Here is a 23789-nt window from a genome sequence, read left to right on the forward strand (position 1 = left end):
TGAACCCCTCACGAATATAGAGAGTAACTGACTGATTTGTTTCTAACGAATAGATGAAGGACTGAAAGAAAATATTTTAGATTTTAGGTCTTCGAAAGTTACAATTTCATACACACACACTCATACATATATAGTGGTGAGAAGCTCATAACCAGACAAAAATATTACAATTTTAAAGTGGATAAGGATTGTGAAATACGAGCGATACACTAGAAAAAATCTCAAGGATCCGGCATACGCACTTGAAAACAGATGTCAGTGTGTGGTGAACGGGAAGTGGCTCGTGTTGATAAATTGATTCGAGAGAAGATACAGACTATTTCCGAGATCATGGTGTGCCATAGGAAAGTGCGCATTAAACTATACAGAATGTATGGAATACAAGAAAATTAATAATTGTTCAGTCTCCTGAATAGTTTTTCGGAAGAAGTTTGCACTGTTCTAATATTAGTATATGATTGCATTGATGTATAATGAGCAATCAGTTAAGTCTAAGATTTGTAAAATGGGTTTATTAAAGTAAAACCACGTGACCATTAAGACATCGCTTTCTAATATGGCTACTTCAGAGTTGTAAAGAGATTATTATAATCGTAAAATTTTATTGTACGAATGATATGACAAAATGAAGTAATCTATGGCAGAATAAAGTAAGTCGCTCAGTGTTGTAAGGATAGAACATGGTTTCAAATTGTTTCCCTCACTTTGTTGTTTCAATGTTCCTAGGAAGGCAAAATGTAAATATTGGGTAATATGGCGCATTAGTCAATTAAACTAGGTACTTGCACGAATAACAAAAACACATCCTTAGAAAACTAAGAATGTGTCATGGGTATAATAATGCATTGTCCTATGTCCAGTGATACATTTTTATTTTATTTTATTTATTCATGTGTATGTGTTACTTTTGTGACAAGATATCTATACATATGCACATGAAAAAGATGTATATTGTCCAAGTATAATAGCATGGCTTCCAATATCGTTGATACTAAATACTAAACTATGTCCATAAGTGAGTGTGCGTGGCTAATGAAAGTTGCACAATCCTTCCTTAAATACTTTATGCACATATATGCATAACGATAGGATCACACGCAGCTACATAGGGAGAAAGTCAATAGCGTGCACGATTTCTTTTGAGTCACATGTGCCGAAAGCACGAATAATATTGTAGTTTACGTAAGATAGCATGATTAGGGAGCAGAGGTTTCTTTCTTTTCACTTTTAGAGTAAACTGAGATGTGCGTGCTATTTCAGTAACTAGGATATGCACCAACATACTTTAATCATCAGTTAAAACCTAAATGGTAATTAGAAATGCAGTTGAATTAAGTTGGTTGCAGAACACGCATCTAACGATTTGCAGCGCAGAATTTCTATGATCGATGTAAAAGAGATGGAAATTAGAGCGTCTCCCTCAATATGGTTTTCACATTCTTTGTTGTATGCACAAGAGACTCGTTCACCATTTTACATTGTCGAAATGTCTGAAGGTCAGACTTGAGTTTTTAGGCACAACATAATAAACTTTAGAATAAACAAAGCATTTATTCAATTAAAGTAGATAAACCATCAGGGTAATATGAACAACTAGTCTGTTTGCTTTTGTATCATGCGATTGAATTTTGTAATACAGTATTAGTTATTAACCCATAAATAATTTGACAATATGAAACTACTTAACCTGAAATTGTTAATGGTAAAAACAATAATCATATGCTTGTGATCAATGATCATTAACTCAGCAATATACAAAATAAAATTGTTTGTGATTCAAGAATTAGCCAATCGATTCGCGCAGTCCTAACCTAACAAAATTTTATAATTTATAAATCGCCATGCATTTAACACGTATAATTAGTAAACAATGATTTTGAGACAGAATGTACCAGTCAACATCTCCTGCGGCAGCGACAAGCTCAGTGCTACATAGAGTCACTATTACATAGAAATTTATGTTCTTACACTATTATAATTTATGTAAATTGTTAATTATTAAAAATGAAACATGTGTGTCACGATGTTGTGGACGTTGAGTAAAGTATGCCATCAGTGAAAAAGGTTGTGAACCAGTGTGTTTGTGAGAATGCAGTATGGTCTTTCCAATTATTCACTGCTGCACAAAAGCTAAAAATGATTTAACTATTACAGAAATGCTTTTATCTCTTGTTGCTAGTACTAAAATTCATATAAAGTCGAAAATTCTTTCTGACACTAATTGTATAGGTGTGAAGTAGAAAATTAAAGTAATATTTCGATCCTTTCTTGCCAATGAATTCTTTCTCGTGTCGATTATTTTGTTCCTCATTGCCTCAGCGGCGGAGGCAGTGTGGAGAGACAACACATAGAATCAAGGATATCGTTCACTGCTACTGGAAAACTGAAATTAATGTTTTAAGTTCACGAGCAGCGCGGTCAAAACTACCAGATTGTTGGTTCTGTTAACAGAACTCTGGCGTTGAAGTCTGAAGTGTGTTCTGCTTAAATGAAGCGGATTTCACTGAAGCATAATATTCAAGAAGTGATTAACTTCTCAGTGACTCGGGGGTTTAAATCGCCACTACACCGTACGGATGGAAGAGTATATAAATTTTGTACCCTTAAATCACATTCCCAAAATGTCCTCTTTAAGGCGAAAAAACACGAATATACGTTTAAGAAGTATTCCATTTCAACGTCACTATGATGTAGTGATGTCCGAAGCATGTGACAAAGGGAGGGTTATTACCACGTAGGTGGGTTGGATAATTATCGTCTTATCTTATTGCCACTAACTGCTAATTACTAGATATTTAAAAAAAAAACAAGCATAGGTCCAAGGTAGTAAATTAAATAAGTTTACGCTCCTACACCTCCACACGCATGAAACAGTTCAGTTAGGGCCTACTTAACTCAAGAATAAGCCGGGGCGCCAGGGGCGAAGTGGAATCCAGCGCCCCTACAATCACATTACCAAGTGTTTTTTATTTATTTATTTTTTTTACAAATAAGAGAAGCAGCTTTTGTTAGGCTACGCTAAATTTTTATCAAGCTGCTTGGACAGACCATTGCAACAACCAAAAGCGATCATTCTGTATATGATGAGCTGTTTTTAAGAGGCTTATTTTCGACTTTTTTTTTTTTTTTTTTTTTTTTTTGTAAACGACAAAACTACCTTTGCTTGTACACAAATCCACTGGAGAACAGTTACGGAAATTTACAACTATTTACAACGTTTTATACAATCGATAAGAAATGAAATTTCTTATATTAGAAACTATGTGCTTTTAAAATGTTCGAAATGGGTGACAGCACGAACTTCCAGTAATAATTGTAAACTTTTGTAATTTTATTCTGTCTGTGGCCACACAAATAGCATTCAATTTCGATTGCTTTACGGTAAAAATATATTTTGTGAAATGTAACGGAAGTTCAGAAGAAGCCTTCTTTGTAAATTTCTTAATACTGATTGATGGAAGTGAAGAGTATGTTTAATGATTGTACTTAAAATCCAAAATATAGTTTGGCTACTACATGTGCTCGAAATTATAGTAAAATTGAATTTCTTAATGAATGAAAATTTTGAATTTAAGGTTAGTATTATTAATTAACATATTAAAAATACACTAACTCCTATACACACTCGTATAATATGTGTATATCTTTTATATGTAGATGGACAGATAAAAATATCGCATGCAAAAAGTAATACGTATTCACAAAAAATCCTGGCGATACAAGTAGTTGATGGAGAAATGATTCCAATAAATTCCCTTCATATTGGAAGCATTTCATATGTCAATGGAAAAAAATCACTGGTAGTGATTAGTCTTTGAAAAATACGAAATTCCGTTTTAAGTTCGAAAATAATGTTATTCTCCTTGTTTATTCATTTTTAATATTCCGCGCAAACAGCAGCTTGTGTGTGTTTCTGCATCCCTCTCATTTTCATACCTTCATTCTCACTGTCATGATTAACCTGATTGAGTAGAAAAGCTTGATTAACTAAGCAAACTCATCACCATCGACACTCAGAACACGTATATCAGACTTTGAACGTTTCTGATTTTGAAAACGCTCCTGAGTACACTATAAGTCATTACTTGGCAATATTACGTATTTCACATCGTCATTAAGAAATAATATATATAGTAACTTTCTTTAAGCAATAAGTAAAAGCTTGTTGTGACTGTTATTGAAACGTTCGGATTGTGAGCGTAGCGAGCAAGAAAATTTTTAACTAATCTGTTTCTTTGAAACCGACAACAATATTGATTTAATAGGGCGCCAATACTTTTACGGGGCGACGCGTCGTTTATTCATTTCCAACACTTTTTTCTTTCTTCTTGCTAGTTCGGTGCCCTCTTGCTATCAGCGCCAGGGGCAACCGCCCCGCTCGCCTCCCCCAGGCTATGGCCCTGTATTATTATTATTGCTTATTTAGAAATGGAGTTCTAAATTTAAATGTTCTAATGACTAAAATTACATTTCTAAACTTAATCTTATGAGAAAACTCCAGGGCCTACCCTAGGCGATTTGCAGCCCCGTGCAATGGCATCATTTGCTGCCCCTTCTCCAGAAAAAAAATAAATCTTAAAAGCCATGATTTAAAATATGCTACCCCATCATGGACGACGAAGGTGAGGAAAAGAGCACTCGCAGTCAGAAAGGCCTAAACACTGCAAATGCAATCTCGTTGTGTCTGCTTTTTCCTTTAATAATCTATTATGTTTTTGAAAAGCAAACACACCTGCAGGGAAAAGATGGTAATTCTTTTTATAGAATTTAATATCAAGCTTCAATCTCAATATATCAGTTCGCAATTCCAATGCAACTTTTTCCAGTGCAGCGCAATTGTTGTTATAAGATTAAACTGTTGTTAAAATTGTTGTTAAAAGTTATAACGTTAAGTTGTTTGCAATTTTTCATGATTCTCTTTACAATTTTGGAAGTAATTATTTTTCAACTAAACTAAACATATACTATTCAAATTATCTACGAGTGAATTAAATATAAGATATTAATGAAATCTTTAATGAAATGAAATAAAATTTCCGGTAGTACGTGTCTCAATTATACCCTAGAACCTACAGGAGACAAGTACTTAATGAAAGTAAACAATACGAAATATTAAGTGTAATGAAAGGATTAGAAGAAACAGGGGAATCTCTAAATAAGCCACGGGCACAAACTCAAATGGGCTGTGATCGATTCATGGATTCTTTGCACCAGAGGCTAACATTCTAGCACCGAGCCACCACGCCCCTTGCAGTAGTGTTTCTTACAACCTAGATTAAAGTAGGAGGTGTGGCTGAAGCACCCCAATTAAAATGAATAGTCTCTTTTTAAAATATACTGCATATTAGCAAGGGCTTCCTTTAGGAACAGTGTATTCCTTAACTTGAAAGTTACGATTGCTATCTATTATAAAAGACCATTCTGAGTTTTAAAACAATAATAATGATACGTTTTAGTTCAAGGAAGCAATTAAAAGATTGACAGCAATCAATTCTAAGACTGTTCTAGAACCTGGTTCTAGCAGTAGATGCAGAGAATGTATATATATATATAGGCCCGGATCCAGGATTTTCTAAGGGGTGCATCAAATAACTGCCAGTACATTTGAATTAAATTTGAGTTTTTTAAATGTGCCTTTAGGCATCAGTGGGTGAATAAGTAATTGCCCTGGAAATGCTAAGTGTCTGCTCTCGATGAATCCTGTTCCTTCAACCTTTAGAAAATTGACTGAAACTATTGATTTTGCAAAACTCACTTATAGCTTCTCACTTTAGATAGTGTATATTTACAACAAAGGGGGTGGGGGTGGATATGCACCTTTGCACTCCCTCTCTCTCTCTTTTTTTAAGTTACTTTGGTTTAACTTAGATCAATCTATCTTGTAATATGCTTCGAAAAGAGATTTTCAATAGTATTTTCAATAGTATCGCTCAGGATTTGATTTCCGGTGGAAGAACACCCAAATTTGAACGCATTACATGATTCTGACTCCATGTTAAACTGCAAGTCAGCGTGTCATATAGTCTGGGTGCTGAAAAGTGACGCTAAACTTCAATAAAAATAACATTTCCTATTTAAGTAATCCTTAATGTTCCAGTAGAAGGATGCATTTCTATATTTGACTATTTGTTCACACCTCACTAGTCCTCGCTTTAATTTCGTTTGCTTTTATTAATTCAACAATTAATTAGTTATTACTCAAGTGAATTTATCATTGTCCCCTTTTTTAGGCAACATATCCTAGCGGAATTATCAAAACAGTATGTTTTAAGTCAAACAAAGATTATTAACTTTTATAACTGATTTTGATAATTTGAGACTCATTATTTTCTCTAAAGTCAAAATACAGTCAACATAAATCTTGATCACCAATAAAAAAAACTTTTGAGCTGTAAGTTACATATTTGAAACTTCTGACTTAGTTTTCCAATTTTGTTGCTCTTAAATCAAATATATCATTACTTTCAATCTTCACTTAACTGACACATGGGCATACTATGACATAGAATAAATGTGAATAAACAAGACGGATGTGTAATTGTGTTGCTTTCCCGCGTGCTTATAATGTATTTTGATCTCGAGTTCGATTTTCGTTAGGCACACATATAATCTAGATCTTAAGTTACGTTCTAGTTATGTTGATTTGGTGTTGAACAGGAGCTTAAAATAACTTCCTCGTGGCTATGTGGTTAGCGTACGCGTTAGATCCTGGTCGGAGTTTATGTGGTTCGGATCCCATCTTAAACTGTAAGTCCATGTCTCATATAGCCTCGGTACTGAACGAGACGTTACACTCCAAATCAATCAATCAAGAAACATAAAACTCCAACCAACATATAAAATAGCTAATATAAATGAATGTTAAAACTTCTTGTCATATTGTCGAGTCAAAAAAATAAGATAACAATGGTTTAGATCAGCATGATTTCTAGGACTCCCTAAAACTTCGTGATTTTGCATACCTCTTTGGTATGTTGTGCATTTTATTATATGCCTAACCACTTCTGAAATGTGAGGTAAGAAAATAATCAAATATACGATCTATTTAGTTTTCACTGTACAAAAAAATTTCAAGTTTAGTGCTTATTACATATATTGTCGAAACAGTTTCATTAATAACAAAAATATTATTACCTAATTATATAGCATAACATGATTATTATGCTGATATTAAATGAAGTTGTATAGAATTTAGTTTGACTTATCGGGTCTTGACAATACACTCATGAATCCCCAGAGGCACTCGGACTAAGAATCGCTAGCTTAACTACATTTGTTCGCACGATAAGCATATGAAGAATAGAATGAGAATGAATGAATATATATATATATATATATATATATATATATTACAATATGTATAGAAAAATATCATATTAAATTAATATTGAAAGCAGTGTTGGGTACACTTGATAAAACTATGACCTTTTAATGATTAAAGTATTGTTCCTAACGACGGGAGCCCATTTTTAAGCTCCAGAGAGTTAGAGGAAGGGGAAACTGAGCAAGGGATGTTTTAAAGAGAACTAAAAGTATTATTGTCAATCCATAGTATTTTGTAACGTATAATAAAGCTACCAGTTCAAGAAAAAGAAAAAAAGATAGACAACACCTAAGAAGATACGTAAATCCCCATTCTGCATTCCTATATGGGTGCGCATGCACACAAAATCTGGATACATATATGGATCAACATGAAATCGCTCCTTTTGAGTGTGTGCGCGCGCATGCGTAAATTAATTTTCTTTTAGTTGTGCGAATACAGAGGTATAATCTCAGTATCTGAGTTTCCCAAACGAACATATGTTCGTGGGTTGCCAGGACCTGTTAGTTCGCACACTGTGTGTGTGTGGCTCCCAACTCGTAAGTCAGTGCAGCTGCACTGAAGTTACCTCTCTCCTCTTTCCATCTTTTTTTCTTTTCCCCCTCCCTTTAATTCTCTCTCTCTCTCTCTCTCTCTCTCTCTCTCTCTCTCTCTCTCTCTCTCTCTCTCTCTCCTTTCTTGGTCTATGTTTTTCTTCCCCCTGCTGTACAATTTCTCGTGCCCCGTTTATCAAGTTTTAGAAGCAGCCGGTAGGTAGCGATTGCATGAGTTGCCTGGTCCTCCCCCTACAACCCGAATAATACAAAAGAGGCAACGATTAGATAATTCATAAAACAGAATTCTCTTTCCCATTGCGCACCTGCCATTTAAAGCTAAATCATTAAACGGTGCGCGCATTATCAATGGTACAGTCTTCTAGCTTTTACAATAATAATAATAATAAAAAAAAAAAGTCACGCATTTTCATGTCACTTGCTTTAGCAATATAACAGTAGTAAGAACTAGATGAATGGTTCTTTCAAAACTGTTACTCTTCTTAAACGCTCAATGTCGCAAAATGCATGAACATTAATTGATGTTCTTTTGCAGAATACAATATGGAACAACAGTTGTTTTGCTTTATTAACATTTCATTAAAATCTAAAGTGTAGACAGAAAATAAAAAGATAATCATATACTTTATATTGTAAGAGGCGATTATTTTGTGTTCTTTCACTTATCCCAAACGTAGATTCAATAAATGCGTCAGAAGCTGCACGTTGTTTATTTAACTTTTTGATTTCTTCTGCAGTAAGGGTTACGTATAGATGTGATTGTTTTAGTCTAGTGTAAGTCTGTGTGTGTGTTTGTGCGTGTGTACATATACATGTAAGTCCGCGCGTGTGATCATACTCACGTATATGTGTATTCCTTATCACTCATGACTCTTTCCCTCTTTCCGGTATTTATTTGGAATTTGTTATATTTTTTTCATTTCTACATTCATAAAATAATACAATCATATATAAGTAAATATACGCATATTTAACATCTCTCCCTCCCTCTCTCTCTATAAGTTATTGATGACAGTTGAGTTTAATTTAATTAAATTAAAAAAAAAAAAAACTACTTTTCTGCCTCTGGCAAGTGTTATAAATGTAAAAATTTTCAGATTAAGAATGGAATGACTTCCCATCCAAAGTCCCATAATTATCTTTTGTATTGAAATAGTTCATGTCGTAGTAATTCACTGTGAAAACCAACTTAAAGTTTATGGATCTGTATTTAGTAAGCGTGCTCTCAACTTTTCACATTTTCTTTCTCTTCTTCACTTAACAACATAGAAACGACCTTCCTTCTTGGTCCTGAACGCGCGGAGTAAAGAGGGATTTTTCTTTTCTTTTGATAATGTTTTAAGAGCAGGAGAGAGAGAACTTCTCGATAGCAAGCGTCAATTCATAGGATAACAGTATGTTTTCAGACAGTTTTTAAGTATCTTTCTCACAGATGACTTTGACGAGGACGTATCATTTTTTTTTTTTTTTTTATCAACTTTGTTCCGAAGTACAAATCCAAAGAGACTAACTTGCGCAAAATAATCTTGAAAAGGTGTTAAGACTATTAACTTACCGAATACAGGTTTGTGTGTTATTATTTTTTTTTCTTTCGTTCTGGCTTTATTATTATTAGAAGTTTGAATTACTTTTGTAACCAAATATTTTCACAGAGAGATACCATACCTTCACACATAGTAATAATGTCAATTTACGATATTTTAGTTACCCCTGATCAATTTAGTTCGAAAATTTAAAACACAAATAGAACACCGTTGAAACTATAAGGCTAACTTACACACCTTTCGCGCAGTACCCAGGTTCAATTCTCGAAGTGAGCTCATGTGGTTCCGATCCTACGTCAAACTGTAGGTCCATGTCTCATGAAGTCTCGCTGCTCAACTCCAAATTAAATCAAATCAACAACAACATGACGACCAATCTAAGGTGACAAAATAATCATAAATCAACCAGGATTCTGAAATGGCACTGTAATTTTGAATCCAAAATACATTTTTCTCGCCGTTTGGAATCCCTAATTTGCATAAAGAGATTGATATTTTTGGAGATAAAATGAATGACGTGTGATATATGGTTTTGCAATGAATTGAATTAGAGACAAATATACAAAATCGGTAGTAGAAACTAAAGGAAGTGTTACAAAAGTAATTTTGTAAACCGGCCTCAGAAAATACACTTAAAGAAATGTCAGTGGCGGTGGAAAAAATGTAATCGGCATAAAAATACTACTTTTCTTTAAAAAATTGAATTAATTTTGATTTTTTAAGATAATGTAAACTCACCTGCCTGCTTCTGGGAATGAAACTGTTTACCCTCTAAAACATAATTATTTCGTGACTTTAATTATGAGACACGTTGTAGCTACGAAAATGAAAAATAAACTTTAAGCACTTTTTAAGACACGCATTTTGTCAAATAGAAATACACGCTTATAATACACAAAATCAACCTTACGACAATTGTATGATTAACGTGTGATTAACAAAATAAGTAATGAACTTCATTGAATACTTACGTGGCTGAGCAAAAGCTATCACTCTCTCAGTTCTTGCATGAAAATCATCATCCTCGTCCAAAAACACAGTGCCTGGCTTAAATGAATGTTTTGGAGCATCGTTTTGCATTCCATATAGATCAAGGAGATGATGTAAAGGTGGAATTTTCGGCAACTCACGACCTGTCATGTTTGGTTCGCTTCTAAGTCCTAATTTATTGAGAATTTGCGCCTTGATAGATTCTAGTGTAATATTTCTTAACTCCTCACGAATTCGAGATCGACACGTGCTACATTTGGACGGAACATCAGTGTCTTCTTGAGGAAGAGTGTTCACAGGAGGGTCTTCTTTAGGTGGTTTAGTAGCGATGTCCTCCACCATCCCCACATCCTCATCTTCTTCCTCAGAAATGTCTTGATGTGGATCAAGGTCAACATCAACAAGGTCCGGGACGGAAGCTTCTTCTTTTCGTTGTTGTTGGTGCTGCTGTTGGTTGTGATTTTTCGTGTACTTTTCATTGGAGGCATAACCGGCAACGTTTGACTGTCGGTCGATAGATACCGCGAGCGCACCGCAGACTAAGACCGTTAAAGCGAGTCCGAAAGAGACCTGTAGCCGTATCGCTGCCATGGTTTGAACTGAGTGAAAGGTCGCTCGGAGTGTTAGTGCGAGTGTTTGACAGGATGGGAAGGGGGAGCACTTGCTTGCTGCTGCTAAGCGCCACCGAATCTTCGCTTGGAACGAAAACCAACTGGACTGCAACAGGGAGTAGAAGAATCCTTCTAAAGCTTTATATACATAAATGCGGCAGGAAGCGAGCGCGGTGGAGGGGACAGATTAACTCTTTCTCTATGTGGCGAATATTGTAGGCGATCTATGGCCGCTGGACCACCTACCTACCTGCCGATAGGTAAGAAGTGAGAGCTACAATTTATGAACCTTGACACAACTTGCAATGTGTAAATAACTACAATCGCTCAGTTATTTTTCTATTCCTTGCGAAGGTGAATTGACTTCTGACCTTCTATGTTATTGTCAAATGACAACATACAGGGGAAAAATGTTCACACAATTGGCAATAATTAACTGAATGAAGTGGATGTCGTAAGAGTAATGGTTTCATTCATAGAAACAAAATGATATGAAGGCGATAATGATGTATACAATTAAATTACATTTATTTATTTAATATTTATTATTAATTATCTTTTTTGATTTAAGATTGTAACTTAAGAATTGCTTGCAGCAACGTTTAAATACAAATATTGTTACTTTAAAAAAAGAAGAAGAAGAAAAATCTTTCTGAATTTTAAAACTGTCTCAGAAGAATATAAGAACTGTGATCGAATATCATGTTTTCACTGTAGATACAATTTCAATAAAATACAGGGAGCGCAATTGGTCCGGATTTCTTACGAAACTCTGTAAGAAATCCACATCACTTGCGCTCCCACCAAGAAATGAACTCGAATCTATTGCAGCAAAGGCTATGACGCAGCAAGAATGCCATCAAGTCTTATATGGCTTTAGTAATAGCTAAGAAGGAATATTAAAGCTGCATTTAAGCAGCCACGAATCTCCTATTTTGTTATTTCTTCCGCAAATTTTACTAAAATGAATTTTGTAGTAGTGGTAGTTGATTGTGGTTGTTTCTACTAGATAATTCAAGGTTCATAATTAAGTTTCAATCGGTAATCTGCACAGATTCAGTATACAGACAATTCTCAGTGTACAGACAACTCTCAATACAGACTTCTTTTATTCAGTTCATGTCCAAATACTCTCTACTTTATACTTCTTTCGCTAGAGGCGAAGAAAATATAACTACTTAACTCTATACATACAGAAGTTACGAAAACTTCTCTCTCTGCTCCAGAAAGTTGAACAATTAGCAAAGAAATGGTGTGTCCAAATTATATGAGTTTCAATTAATAGTGCCTGTGAGACAAGACAGGACGAAAAATAAGATTTTCTCGCCTCGTCCCGTAAATTTTATACAAAGCTCGCCTAGTCTCGATTATCTCGAAGCTTTTATCGCCTTATTTTGTAAATTTATGAATTTGACTTTTGAAAGTAATCTTGATAGAATATTGATATCCGTAACAGAAAATTCAAACTGTTGAATATTTGGCATTAATCAAAAAAGAAAGGTACATTCATGTCCAAAATTATTGTCGCATATCTATAAGTATGTTGTTCTAGGAATATAATTTGATAACGAATTCGCCCGGTATTTCTTATAATGTTAGTATATGTATAATCGGCAAAGACATGTATGTAACAAATTTCGTGTCAAAAGACCAGTTGAATTTTTTTTTTTTTTTTTTTTTTTTTTTTGTCCATTTAGCAACATTTTATTTTACTCATTCTAATTTTCGTATTTATAATTCTTTGCCTATGAGATTTACCACAAATATACATTTCCCCATTATACACTTAGTATTAGTATTAAAAGTGCCCTGCAAAATCATCAAATTATATTCTTACAAGAAGACAGTTATAGATATGCAACAATAATATTGGACATGAGTGTACATATCACCCAGGATCCTTAACCAGTGCATGGACTTGAAAAAAAAGCAAACGGCTTTTTGAGGAGAAAAAACATGAAATATTTTTGCATAGCTTATTTACTTACGAAATTTTGGGCTTATTTAAACTTCACCATTTTAATAAAGAATTAATGAAGAACATTCCACCTTTCTTTTCCTATTACAAAGTAACACGAAGAAAGCATTAATTACAATACTCTAAAGAGAGGAAACGTGAAAAAAAAATAGTGATCAAAGAATATCAGTCATTATAAAGGAAAGGGAAAGAATAGTTCTGCAAATGTAATGGGTTTCTAGTGCCAATGAATTGTTTGCAGATTTGTTCGAGTTCTCTTTACTTCAATTCAACGATATTGGTTTACTATAATTTTTTAATAGTATTAACAATAACTATTCTGAAAATGTAATAAATTAATTAGATTTCATGGAACAAAATTATCATTTACAATTTACAATTAAAAATTTCCATTTTTTCCTCTTTTAAAAACGGCTTTTAGATTTCATGGAACAAAATTATTTATAATTTACAATTAAAAATGTCCATTGTTTCCTCTTTTAAAAAACGGCTTTTTAAAATAAGTCTGATGGACTGTATAACACAAACGCTGGTTTATTCTATAATAGTTCGGATTAAAAATATTGTGAATGTTTCTTACAATTCCATAATGAAAATAAAATGCACATCAACACTATGATGTTCTAGCTGTACGCTGCGCACACACTCACACAGACTACTATTCTACAGTTTCAAATATCTACTCGACTTTTTCTTCTTCTTCTGCAGTTGACAAGTTACATTGAACTCCTATCTTTTAACACAATCTAAACAATTTAGAGTTAATTAAGACTAAACAAACTCCATTCAAAAAAACTGGAGTTTTTGCACTAGTCCATACTCAAACGAACATAAAAGTCATTCACAGGGCAAAACAACAACTAAAAATATTTAAGACAAATTTTTGCGGTATGCATGAAATTTAAAGATGCTGACTAAACATCTGACCTCTTACAGGTAGTAAGGTAATATAAATAACATATAATTAATCATATGTTAGACCAAACGGTCGCATCATGTAGGAAGTAGGATGCCATACTTTTTTAAAATTTCCTTAATTAAAAAATAACTGAATATTACATAAAAATAACCACAATAATTAATTTTAAAAGTTGCAGAAAAACTATAAAGGCTTAGTACAAAACGTATAAAAACACAGTCGTAAGAAAATATATGAAAATGTTATTATTCATCAGCTGTATGAGAGAAAGCAGTAATATGATATCTCAATCTCCCTTAAGATAAAGATGAACCGAAATAGGAGACGAATTTCCAACATTGTATAAAAATACAAAATCATGTAAATAGTTTAAAAATGCAAAAATCAATTAAATGCAATACAAGAACATGAATCTAAAAGAACAATGAACTAAGATATCATTTCTTTACCATATCCTAAATTGTCTAGAGAACCATTATATTACATATACAATTTGGTAGCTCAGAATCAGATTTTTTTATATTTATAAGCTAACAAGTTTGTATGCCCATATATTATGTGATCAGTGAAGGTATTGGAACACATACTGTATGTATAAGAGAATTTTGACTCATATTGGCAGTAATGTAACTAAAACTAGTTTTACAAACAAAATGCCGATAGTTTGAAACATTATTTTTTTTACACTGAACGTGAATGTATAGAAAAAATGTTTTACAGTTTCGGTATAAACAAATATTTTAGCGTAAAAACATGTTTAATATAAATAAGTTAAGCTTAAACCATTAAAATGTGTAATACCATATGATGAGGTTCAAACTTCGGACCTTCATCATTTTTCACCTGATCTACATACAGGGAGAAATTGAATATTCAGAATGCATTTTCATTCAGATGATGTACAAAAAGCACGATTACAATGAATTAAATTGCAATATATATAATTGCAGCATAATTATTGTGTAATGACTTGTGTATCTTGGGATATTTATACATGATCTTCCATTGTTCTATTTGTGATTAGTTTACCAATTTATAGATTAATATCATTAATAATATAACACAAAAACAGTAAAATTTTTGAAATGTAAGATCTGGTTGTCACCAATGTTACTTATAAGACGAGAAATTTCTAATATCATGGACAACATTAGTTTATTATATATGCTTCATGGAATAGCGAGAAATCTATGGACTTGGAGTGCTGTAAAGGACTTTAAAAGAAGTAAACACAGCCAACAAAAATGGCTCGAAAAGTGCATTGTTTCAAAACAATAAGATTCCGAAACTAGGAAGTAATATTAACTCTAAGGATATATGACTCAAACACTATGACATCTTTAAAAGGCAGCTCAAGGAATTAAAAAAAAGAAGCCAACATAAGATGTATCTAAATATAAGTTTCCGGTACATATATATTACTTCCTGAAATATAATGCATAAATGAGAATTTCCTTATGGACTATGTTTTACAATACTTTTATTATGCTTTTACTTATTGTAGATTAGTAAAATCATTTTACCATATCCTTGTAACACAAATATTATTATTTTTTTCAAGAGTTATGTAACTACACATGTTTTATTTTTCATATCAAAGTGAAGTTTGTTGGTTGTCTTCTACTTTTTCTCATTTTAGTATTTATACTGTACAGAGATGGACTGGGTCAGTGGGTTGGTGGGTCAGTGGGTCAAGTTTTCTGAGTGGGTCAGTGGGTCGTGGGTCAACAGCATGTGACCCACTGTGACACACCACCCACCGTGACCCACTGCGACCCACCACCCACCATGACTCACTGTGTCCCACCACCCACTGTGACCCATTGCGACCCACCACCCACCGTGACCCACTGCGACCCACCGACTCAGTATGATCTACCGACACTCTCTGCTCACTGCATTGTAGACAATATCTTCTAAAGACTGGTAAATTTGTCTCCGTTTTACTTTCAAGACCTTCCTTTCCCTTTCTTTTACACTTGTTTCTGTCTACTTACCTGAGGTGAGTATATCTAACCAAGTGAAAGAAAGAACTTCGGGCACTTTTGGATATTGATATTTTTAATAGTAATAATAGCAATAGACTTACACTACAACTTGGCTTTCGAGACCTGTGGGCTTTTAGAGCTAACTACTGAAAAAAAAAAAAAAAACATTTTTGAATCACTGTAATATATAAATTACTTATAAAAAATTGAATGTAACTATGTGTGCCTGATCATCACGGTCAAATTGCAAAGTCAAATGAAATTGCTTTTGGTATATAGTTAGGCCTTAATCCAAATTGGGATGCTATATTGCTTTTATTATAATGCATAATATCCTAAGGGTAGTGAGGATCCGAACTTTTGCGAAAAAAGATGAGTATCTCTCAAGCCGTTACACTTACGGAGCTGAAATTCAGTGTATTCTTTATTGAAAATAAACAGAATGTGTCTTAGCATTTTTTAAAATTCTTCTTTATGTGTGTGTGTGGGGGGGGGGGGGCACTTTCTATATATGGAAAATTGGAACTGAATTGGTTTGTAAAAAGGATCGAAAACGATCGATGTTATTTCAGGAAAAAAAAATCAGAAACAAAAGATACAGTGCTTGGCTTCATATATCCATTGCTTTCTGCTATAATAATTGCTGAATCTTATGTTTATTACATGGAGCGCTCACAGCACAGGGCAATCAATCCATAAAGTTGTGAGAAAAATAGGCATAAAATTTGTACTGTAAGCTTAATTACACGGAAATTTGAAGTTTGGATTGTACGCATAATTGTATGGAAAATTTTACCATTTTTTCCCCTTTACGTTGGTCTGCTTACTTTGATTTGGAACTTTGAAATTTCATCCTTTTTTCCACTGAAAAGTATTGATAATTCAACAAGGAAATAATTATACTATGATAATTTAATTGAAATTCATCGTAATTTGGCACATGGCAAACGCAGTGTGGTAATTGAAGGGAAAGAAGGAAGGAAATTCCCATTCACCTCTGAATACTTCCCAGAAACCTCATTCCCTTTCGCTTTCTAGACGGGGGAGGGAACTTGGTAATGGTATCAAACCTTCATGTGTAATTACAAAAATTAAATTTATAAACAAATAAGAAATCATCAGTTTATCAGGCTTTAATTGATAATTTATTCACAAGATTCCCTATCAAAGGCGTGGTAGGTGAAGTTTCTGTTCTACATGGGTCGACATTGCCAACTGACATGGTCGATATGGAAAAGATGTTGTATGGTGATAGAGAGATGATACTTCTTGCTGAGTATTTCAAAACTGACCGAGAAAAATCGTTATCAGACTTAAGTCTAACAAGTAGATTGTCGATGAGAAGTTGCAGAAATCGGGTAGAAGTATTATCAATTTCCACGACAGAGTGCGAACGGGGATTTCCCCTCATGAATTTACAGATGACTGATATTAGAAATAGATTAAGTGCTCAAACATTGTCTAACTTGTTGCTCAGCAATGTTAATAGCCCACCGCTAGACAAGCTCAAAGTAGACGAGCTAGTTATTTCTTGGCTAAAGGATGGACATCATTCCACTGCGGATGATTTACCGCCAAAAAGTTACCAACAGGAAATAAATCCGATTTCAGATTTGTTTTAAGGTGGAAAAGTACGAATTATAGAAAATGTATACTTGTATTACTAATGGCTTATTTGTGTTATTCAACTTTGTACCTACTTTTTAGTAACTCTCTTCTCTGCTTTAGGTAAACTACTTTTGAATAAATATTCATAATAATTGCAATTATGCATATTTGTAACTTAAATTTAACGTGGTGTTTTAGTGATTACACAAATTACAATTATGAGCATATTTTATGGAGATGCTCTCACATAGGGTACCCGAGCACCTTTATACCCTATGAACAACTGATTTTTCAAGTCTTTTGTGAGAAAAATATTGTGAACTGAGAAACCATAACCTTTTCCATATTGTACAGGGGTATTTTCCTGCGAATAGAAGTTTCTTGTGGAATGCGTTCAGAAATTAACACTTGCAAGAATACTCTCTTAGTACAAGTATATTTTAGGCTCACACTAATTTCCCCCCACCTCGAACTGTTTCAATTTCCTCACTGACAAACACTTTACCATTTTATATCGTAAAGGTCAGATCCACCGTTATTGTAACAGAGTGGTGCTTGAGCGATTGACTAGAAATTCAAACTCCGATTAGTGACAATTTCACAGTCTTGTTTTATTACAAGTGTAAACTCTTTAGTCAGTTCAGAAGAGTTGAGTTGAGTTGATTTTGGTTTAACGTCCCGTTCAGCAGCGAGGCTATATGAGACATGGACCTACTGATTAACGTGGAATCCGAACCACATGAGCTCCCTCAGTTCAGAAGAGGCCGTGGATCGTGTTCAGAGTTGATGACGATGGATTTTGGTGAGTCAGAGTAGGTCAAAGTGGATGAGAGTAGTTCATGGTGGGTGGTGGGTCAGAGTGGGTCACCGTGGGTGGTGGGTCAGAGTGAGTCACCGTGGGTGGTAGGTCATGGTGGGTCACAGTGGGTCATGGTGGGTGGTGGGTCAGAGTGGGTCACGGTGGGTCGTGGGTCATGGTGGGTTGTGGGTCACGGTGGGTGGTGGGTTGTGGGTCACGGTGGGTGGTGGGTCAGTGGGTCGTGGGTCAAGTTTTCATTGACCCACGCCAACTCTGATACTGTATAAACTGTGGATTTACAGTTTAACGTAGAATCACAATAACAAGTAGACACTTTCACTGGAAATCGAACACACGTCTTACAATTAGCACCGAAGATGAAAACTCTGATATCATGGGGAGATCATCGAAATAAAATATTTGATGATATTTGTACTCAAATGACCATCTTTAAACACATGTTGATGATTCTTCCAGACACACGTATACAAATTGTCTCTTGTTTACGAATAAAAATTACGAACAGACGAATGCAAGTTCAATATAATAATAACGAATTTCCAACTCATCAAGCAAAATCTTAAGTAATGTGTTCACATAGGCATCTAACTTTGTCGGATTAGCCTCATCTTCTGTGAGTTCTGTTACACAAAATTTTTTCAAGAAAGATTTGGTTAAATGTTGAACATAATTTTAAAGGATAGGTAATCAAAGTACGTTTCACATGATGTTATGTGTTTTTATCATGACAAAGTGTGTTTTTCATGGAACCAGTAAATACTCATATTTAACTACGAGCTCCTTCGTGGCTAAGCGGTTAGAGTACGCGCCTTTGGCGTGGGAGACCCGGGTTTGACTCCCGACGGGAGCTCATATGGTTCGGATTCTACATTAATCAGTAGGTCCATACCTCATAGTTTCGCTACCGAAAGGGACGTTAAACTCAAAATCAACTCAATTCATATTTAACTAGGAGAGTGACATCCTTGTGTTACGCCACCAAGAGAAGAACAACATACAACAGATGGCCAGATATTCCGGACATTTTCGTTGAATGAGGAAACCTCTTGTGGCAACTTAGAGAGCCTGTAGCACCACAATGATACGTAGTGCATGTGGGTTCATAAGCAAAAGTAATTCCATTTGACATCATTTGTCTCTCTAAGTTTGACTCAAACTCATCCGAACATTTTGTAAATATTTTTCAGCTACTGATTTTCTTAAATCTTGTTGTAGTGTTGTAGTAAAGAACGGACACACCACCTTCTGTACTATAAATTTCATATTTGTTTTAAACCCAAATGATCGTATTTCACCTCTTAATATGTAATATATTGCGAGTTCAGTAACTTAACATTAATTTTTTTGTAGACATAGTCAAAAGTTTATGGCTCTTGTGGTTATGTAAATAACAAATGTTGGTCTAACGATACACATAACTCTTAAATCAACATCTGTTGTTTGCATAATACGAGGTGTGTTCAAAAAGTATCGAAACCTTATTTTTTCCTGCGTAAACAAATGAAGCGCTGATACTTTCTTTAGATGCAAATGGGACACTCATGCGCGGTAGTGATTTTTCACGCCTGCAGAAAGCACCAGTCGCTGGCAGTCGGCCAACGAGGGAAAATGTAGTGAGCAGTCGTCGGAATTCAGTTTTTTTTTCTTCCTTTTTAATGAGAAAAAATTGAGGAGCGATATTGCATCAAATTTTGCCAAAAGCTTGGCGATACCCAAACGGAAAGCATTCAATCGGATCGGTACATTCAATTTTGAACTAGAATTTGGGTATGAGGAGAGTGTCCAAGAAATTTGATTCAGTCTTTCATCGCCCAATACAACATTCCTATGTGTTGTCAGGCTTCCTACTCACCCAAGATGGGTAAGTGTGAGTTTTGGTTATGTCCCAAGCTGAAAATGCCATTAAAAGAGATCCAATTTGAGTCAAGAGAAGACATCATGCGGAATGTGACGGCATGGTTGCTCACTATTCCAAAAACTGTGTTCCAGAAGTGTTCTTAGAAGTTCAATGGCGGGAGCGAGGGGAGAAGTGCGTGCATTACCAAGGAGACTACTTTGAAGAGGATTAGTATTTCGGATTTTCAAATCAATAAATGTATTTTTGCCAATCAAAGGTTTGATACTTTCTGAACACACTTCGTAAAACATGCGATCTGTTGGTTTGATGGTTTCTGCATAGATAATTCTGAAGCATAGTTAAGTTATTTCGAGTTTAAGATATTGTAGTTCTCTTTGATGTGAGTTTAGAGTGATAAAACAATTATAGTCCGCGTCACCCGAACTGGCGTGTGGCATCAGACAATAAGCTCGCAGCGTGCTGTTAATAAACCTTCAGGCAGGAATTGAATCATTCATAATTGATTTTGTTCATATTTGTGGACAATTATGAATGATTAGATTCCTTTCTGAAGGTTTAGTAACTGCACACTGCAAGCTTATTGGCTGATGTCACACGCCAATTGGGTGACGCGGACTATAGAATCGAATATCATGTGACTGGCGAGAGTCGGATCCAGACATCGATCTGAAATCGGAATCTTGTATTGATAGGTTTCAGACATAGATATGGATTCTACTATTTAAGATATTTGCAATCAAAATTTGAAATACTATGTTCACGGTTCCGTGTCTTCCCATTCTGCCTAATGAAATTTCATCAATTTGTAACATTTTTTATCTTCTCAAAAAGGGATATTTAGATTTGAGTAATCCAATGAATGATCCAATATACGAAACTTTCTACGATCACTCTCTCTCTTTTTTTTTTTACTACAGCTCCACTCTCGATTTCAAATGTCACTGTATATATATATATATATATATATATATATATATATATATATAAAGACTTTCTATATATATAAAGAGAAAGACTATATAGAAATGTACGTAGTTTCTATTAAATTATTTTCTATTAGAAAGAGAGTAGTCGTCAAAGTAGTTGAGAAAAATAACATACAGAGTGGCCCAAACGTAGATATACAGTCCCGTACTGATTAGGTCACTGTATTTCATATCATTTCTTATTGTTATCAATCACTTTCTTTATTATTTGTTAATAAAGTCTTTACTTATACCTTAAGCTCCAAACAGCCGAAGCAAATAAACCCATAAGCTAGAATGATATACTTAATCAATGCAGGAGTGTATACGTACTTTTGGGCCTCCCTGTATGATATGTTTTCGCCCTTACGTACTTACCACCTCTTCTTTCCTTTTGCTATGAAAATTACCTCTAAAAAACTTAACCCTGATCATACAGAAAAGTTTTCAATATAAAAATTCTCTTTAGTTCTGTAGAGTTAAATTGTTATATGTGGTCTTTTACCATCGAGAATCTAATGTTAAAAGATTTATCAAAATTAGCTAAATACTTTTGTATAGTGTCTGAAACAAACATATAAACACTATTTGTATAAAGTTAACCAAGAAAATCATGTAGCTTTTTCACCCACCACCTTCGAACATCAATATGTCGCCCAAGACGTACCAGGAAGATCAAAAGTAATCCCCATCAGCATCGACGACCTTCTTCCAACTTTCTGGAAGGCCATGGATTCCATTGCGGTAGAACGTAGTGAACGGTGAAGCGAAGAAAGTATCAAGTGCATTTTGCACCTCTACTAGAGATTTGAACTTTCGTCCTCTAAGGTGATTGTCCAAGGAATGGAACAGTGATAACTTGACGGTCCAATGTCTGGGGAATGTGGCGGATGCAATAGTGTTTCCCATCCAAGGCATAGAATGGTGTCCCTGGTTATCCTAGCCAGTGGGGCTCAGAGTTGCCCTGTAACAGGAGGACCTTTGTGATTCAGAAGTGCTGGCTCCAGAGTTTTGAGTTTTTCTTGAACACAGCTCAACTACTGACAGTACACAGTTGCATTGATCCTCTAACCAGCTGGCAGCAGTTCCTGATGCACGATAACGCGAGCAGTCCATCAAACACACAGAAGGACCTTCTTCTGGTTCAGTGCTGCTTTCGGCTGTTTTGGAATCGGCTCATAGGATGCTAACAAATGATGAAGGTGCCGTGGAGCTTGGTACAGGACCCACTTCTCCTCACATGTCAACACCCTGTGCAGAAGTGGCTTCTTTCTCAAACGAGACAGCAAATAATCGCAGGTGTCTGCTCGCGTTGCCTTCTGGCCCGAAGTCAAATCATGTGGGACCCATTGGCCCAACTTATAGTTCTTCCCAAGTTGATGGAGGTGCTGCCGAATGATTTCTCCACTCACACTGAATTGTAGTCTAGTTCCTCACAAGTCTGGCCAGTGTTCGCCTCAATTGCTACCTGAAGATCTTCATTTTGTACATGTGTTGATCTTCCGGCATGTGGTGTGTCTTCGAGCGTCCTAAAACTTATTAAACCACCGCTGCGTAGGTACAACACACTCGCCAAAGGCCTAGCATACCTTCCGCCCCGCTGCAGCGGTGTTTGACCTAGTTTGAACTCGTACAGCATACACGCCCTTATGACGCTCTGTGGAGGTCCCATGTTCACTCTGTCCTTACGCAAGTTCACGGTGTAACCGAATTGCTACAACTAGGTTGTATGCTGGATATACCCACACCAACAACTGACCTTCGCCTAATCTCCATTCGCATTCAACTCATGGTATGAAGATTTAAAAAAATGGACAACAGCCCTCCACAAAAAGCGACAGAACTTTCTTGGTTGCCTTTACACAATAGAAAGATTAAGTATATAAACGTCAATCTAGGTTCGAATGAGCAAAAACTTAACATATGGAGATTGTGTTTGTTCCATAGGAGCAAGTAAAAGTTATAAAACATCAAATGAGTACCGGTACTTACAGAACAATAGGAAGCATCATTACGGCCTTGAAGATAAAGATCCATCCCCGTTTGTGGGCGAACGGTCATCTGTCCTTAGCTATGTTATTGATTGATTTGTTAGTGGTTGCAAGCCCGCAACAAGAAGGGTTGATTACTCCCTCGAAAAAGAACAGTAATATGAAAATATGTTTTCTTAATATATAGTGTGGTCCAAAAGTGTGGAAACGCTCTAATAAGTAGTATACACTACAAAACATAACTAAAGTAACAATGTAAGTGGATAACGTTTGCCATCTTGATTTAATTTTCTCAAATGGAAACCATAGCAGTGATATGCCATTTTAATAGTAAATAGTGGTAGAAATTGAATATCACTGTTATTTTTGTTCTAGCATTAATTATTATAAAGTTATGATTGTTTCTTTGTTGTGCTCTCAACAAAAGAGACTAGTCACACGGCAAAGACTGTTAGACCGGCCATACCCATAGGATACATCCTAGGAAATCTCTTACGATTTGTCCTAGAGTCAAAATCTCAACGTGTATGGCATCAGATCGCATGTCATTTCTTGTGTTCTGAACGATCCTTTGAGATTTCTCTTGTTTAGAGCACGCTCTATTTCGGAAAGAAAATTCGTAAGATTTCGATTAAAGCG

At 35.0% G+C, this 23789-nt stretch overlaps 1 protein-coding gene across 1 annotated transcript in view; it reads right to left on the reverse strand.

Annotated features, from left to right (window-relative positions):
- Positions 1 to 11130, reverse strand: part of myo (growth/differentiation factor myoglianin) — a 112114-nt gene extending 100984 nt beyond the window's left edge. Inside the window, exon 1 of the mRNA XM_081740044.1 lies at positions 10394 to 11130. Coding sequence (XP_081596170.1) covers positions 10394 to 11003 — 610 coding nt within the window. The 5' untranslated portion in view covers positions 11004 to 11130. The remainder of the gene's footprint in view (positions 1 to 10393) is intronic.
- Between the last annotated feature and the right edge of the window lie 12659 nt (positions 11131 to 23789).

This window comes from Thermobia domestica, chromosome 15 (assembly GCF_964235325.1).
Source record: "Thermobia domestica chromosome 15, izTheDome1.hap1.1, whole genome shotgun sequence".
Classification (NCBI taxonomy): Eukaryota; Metazoa; Arthropoda; class Insecta; order Zygentoma; family Lepismatidae; genus Thermobia; species Thermobia domestica.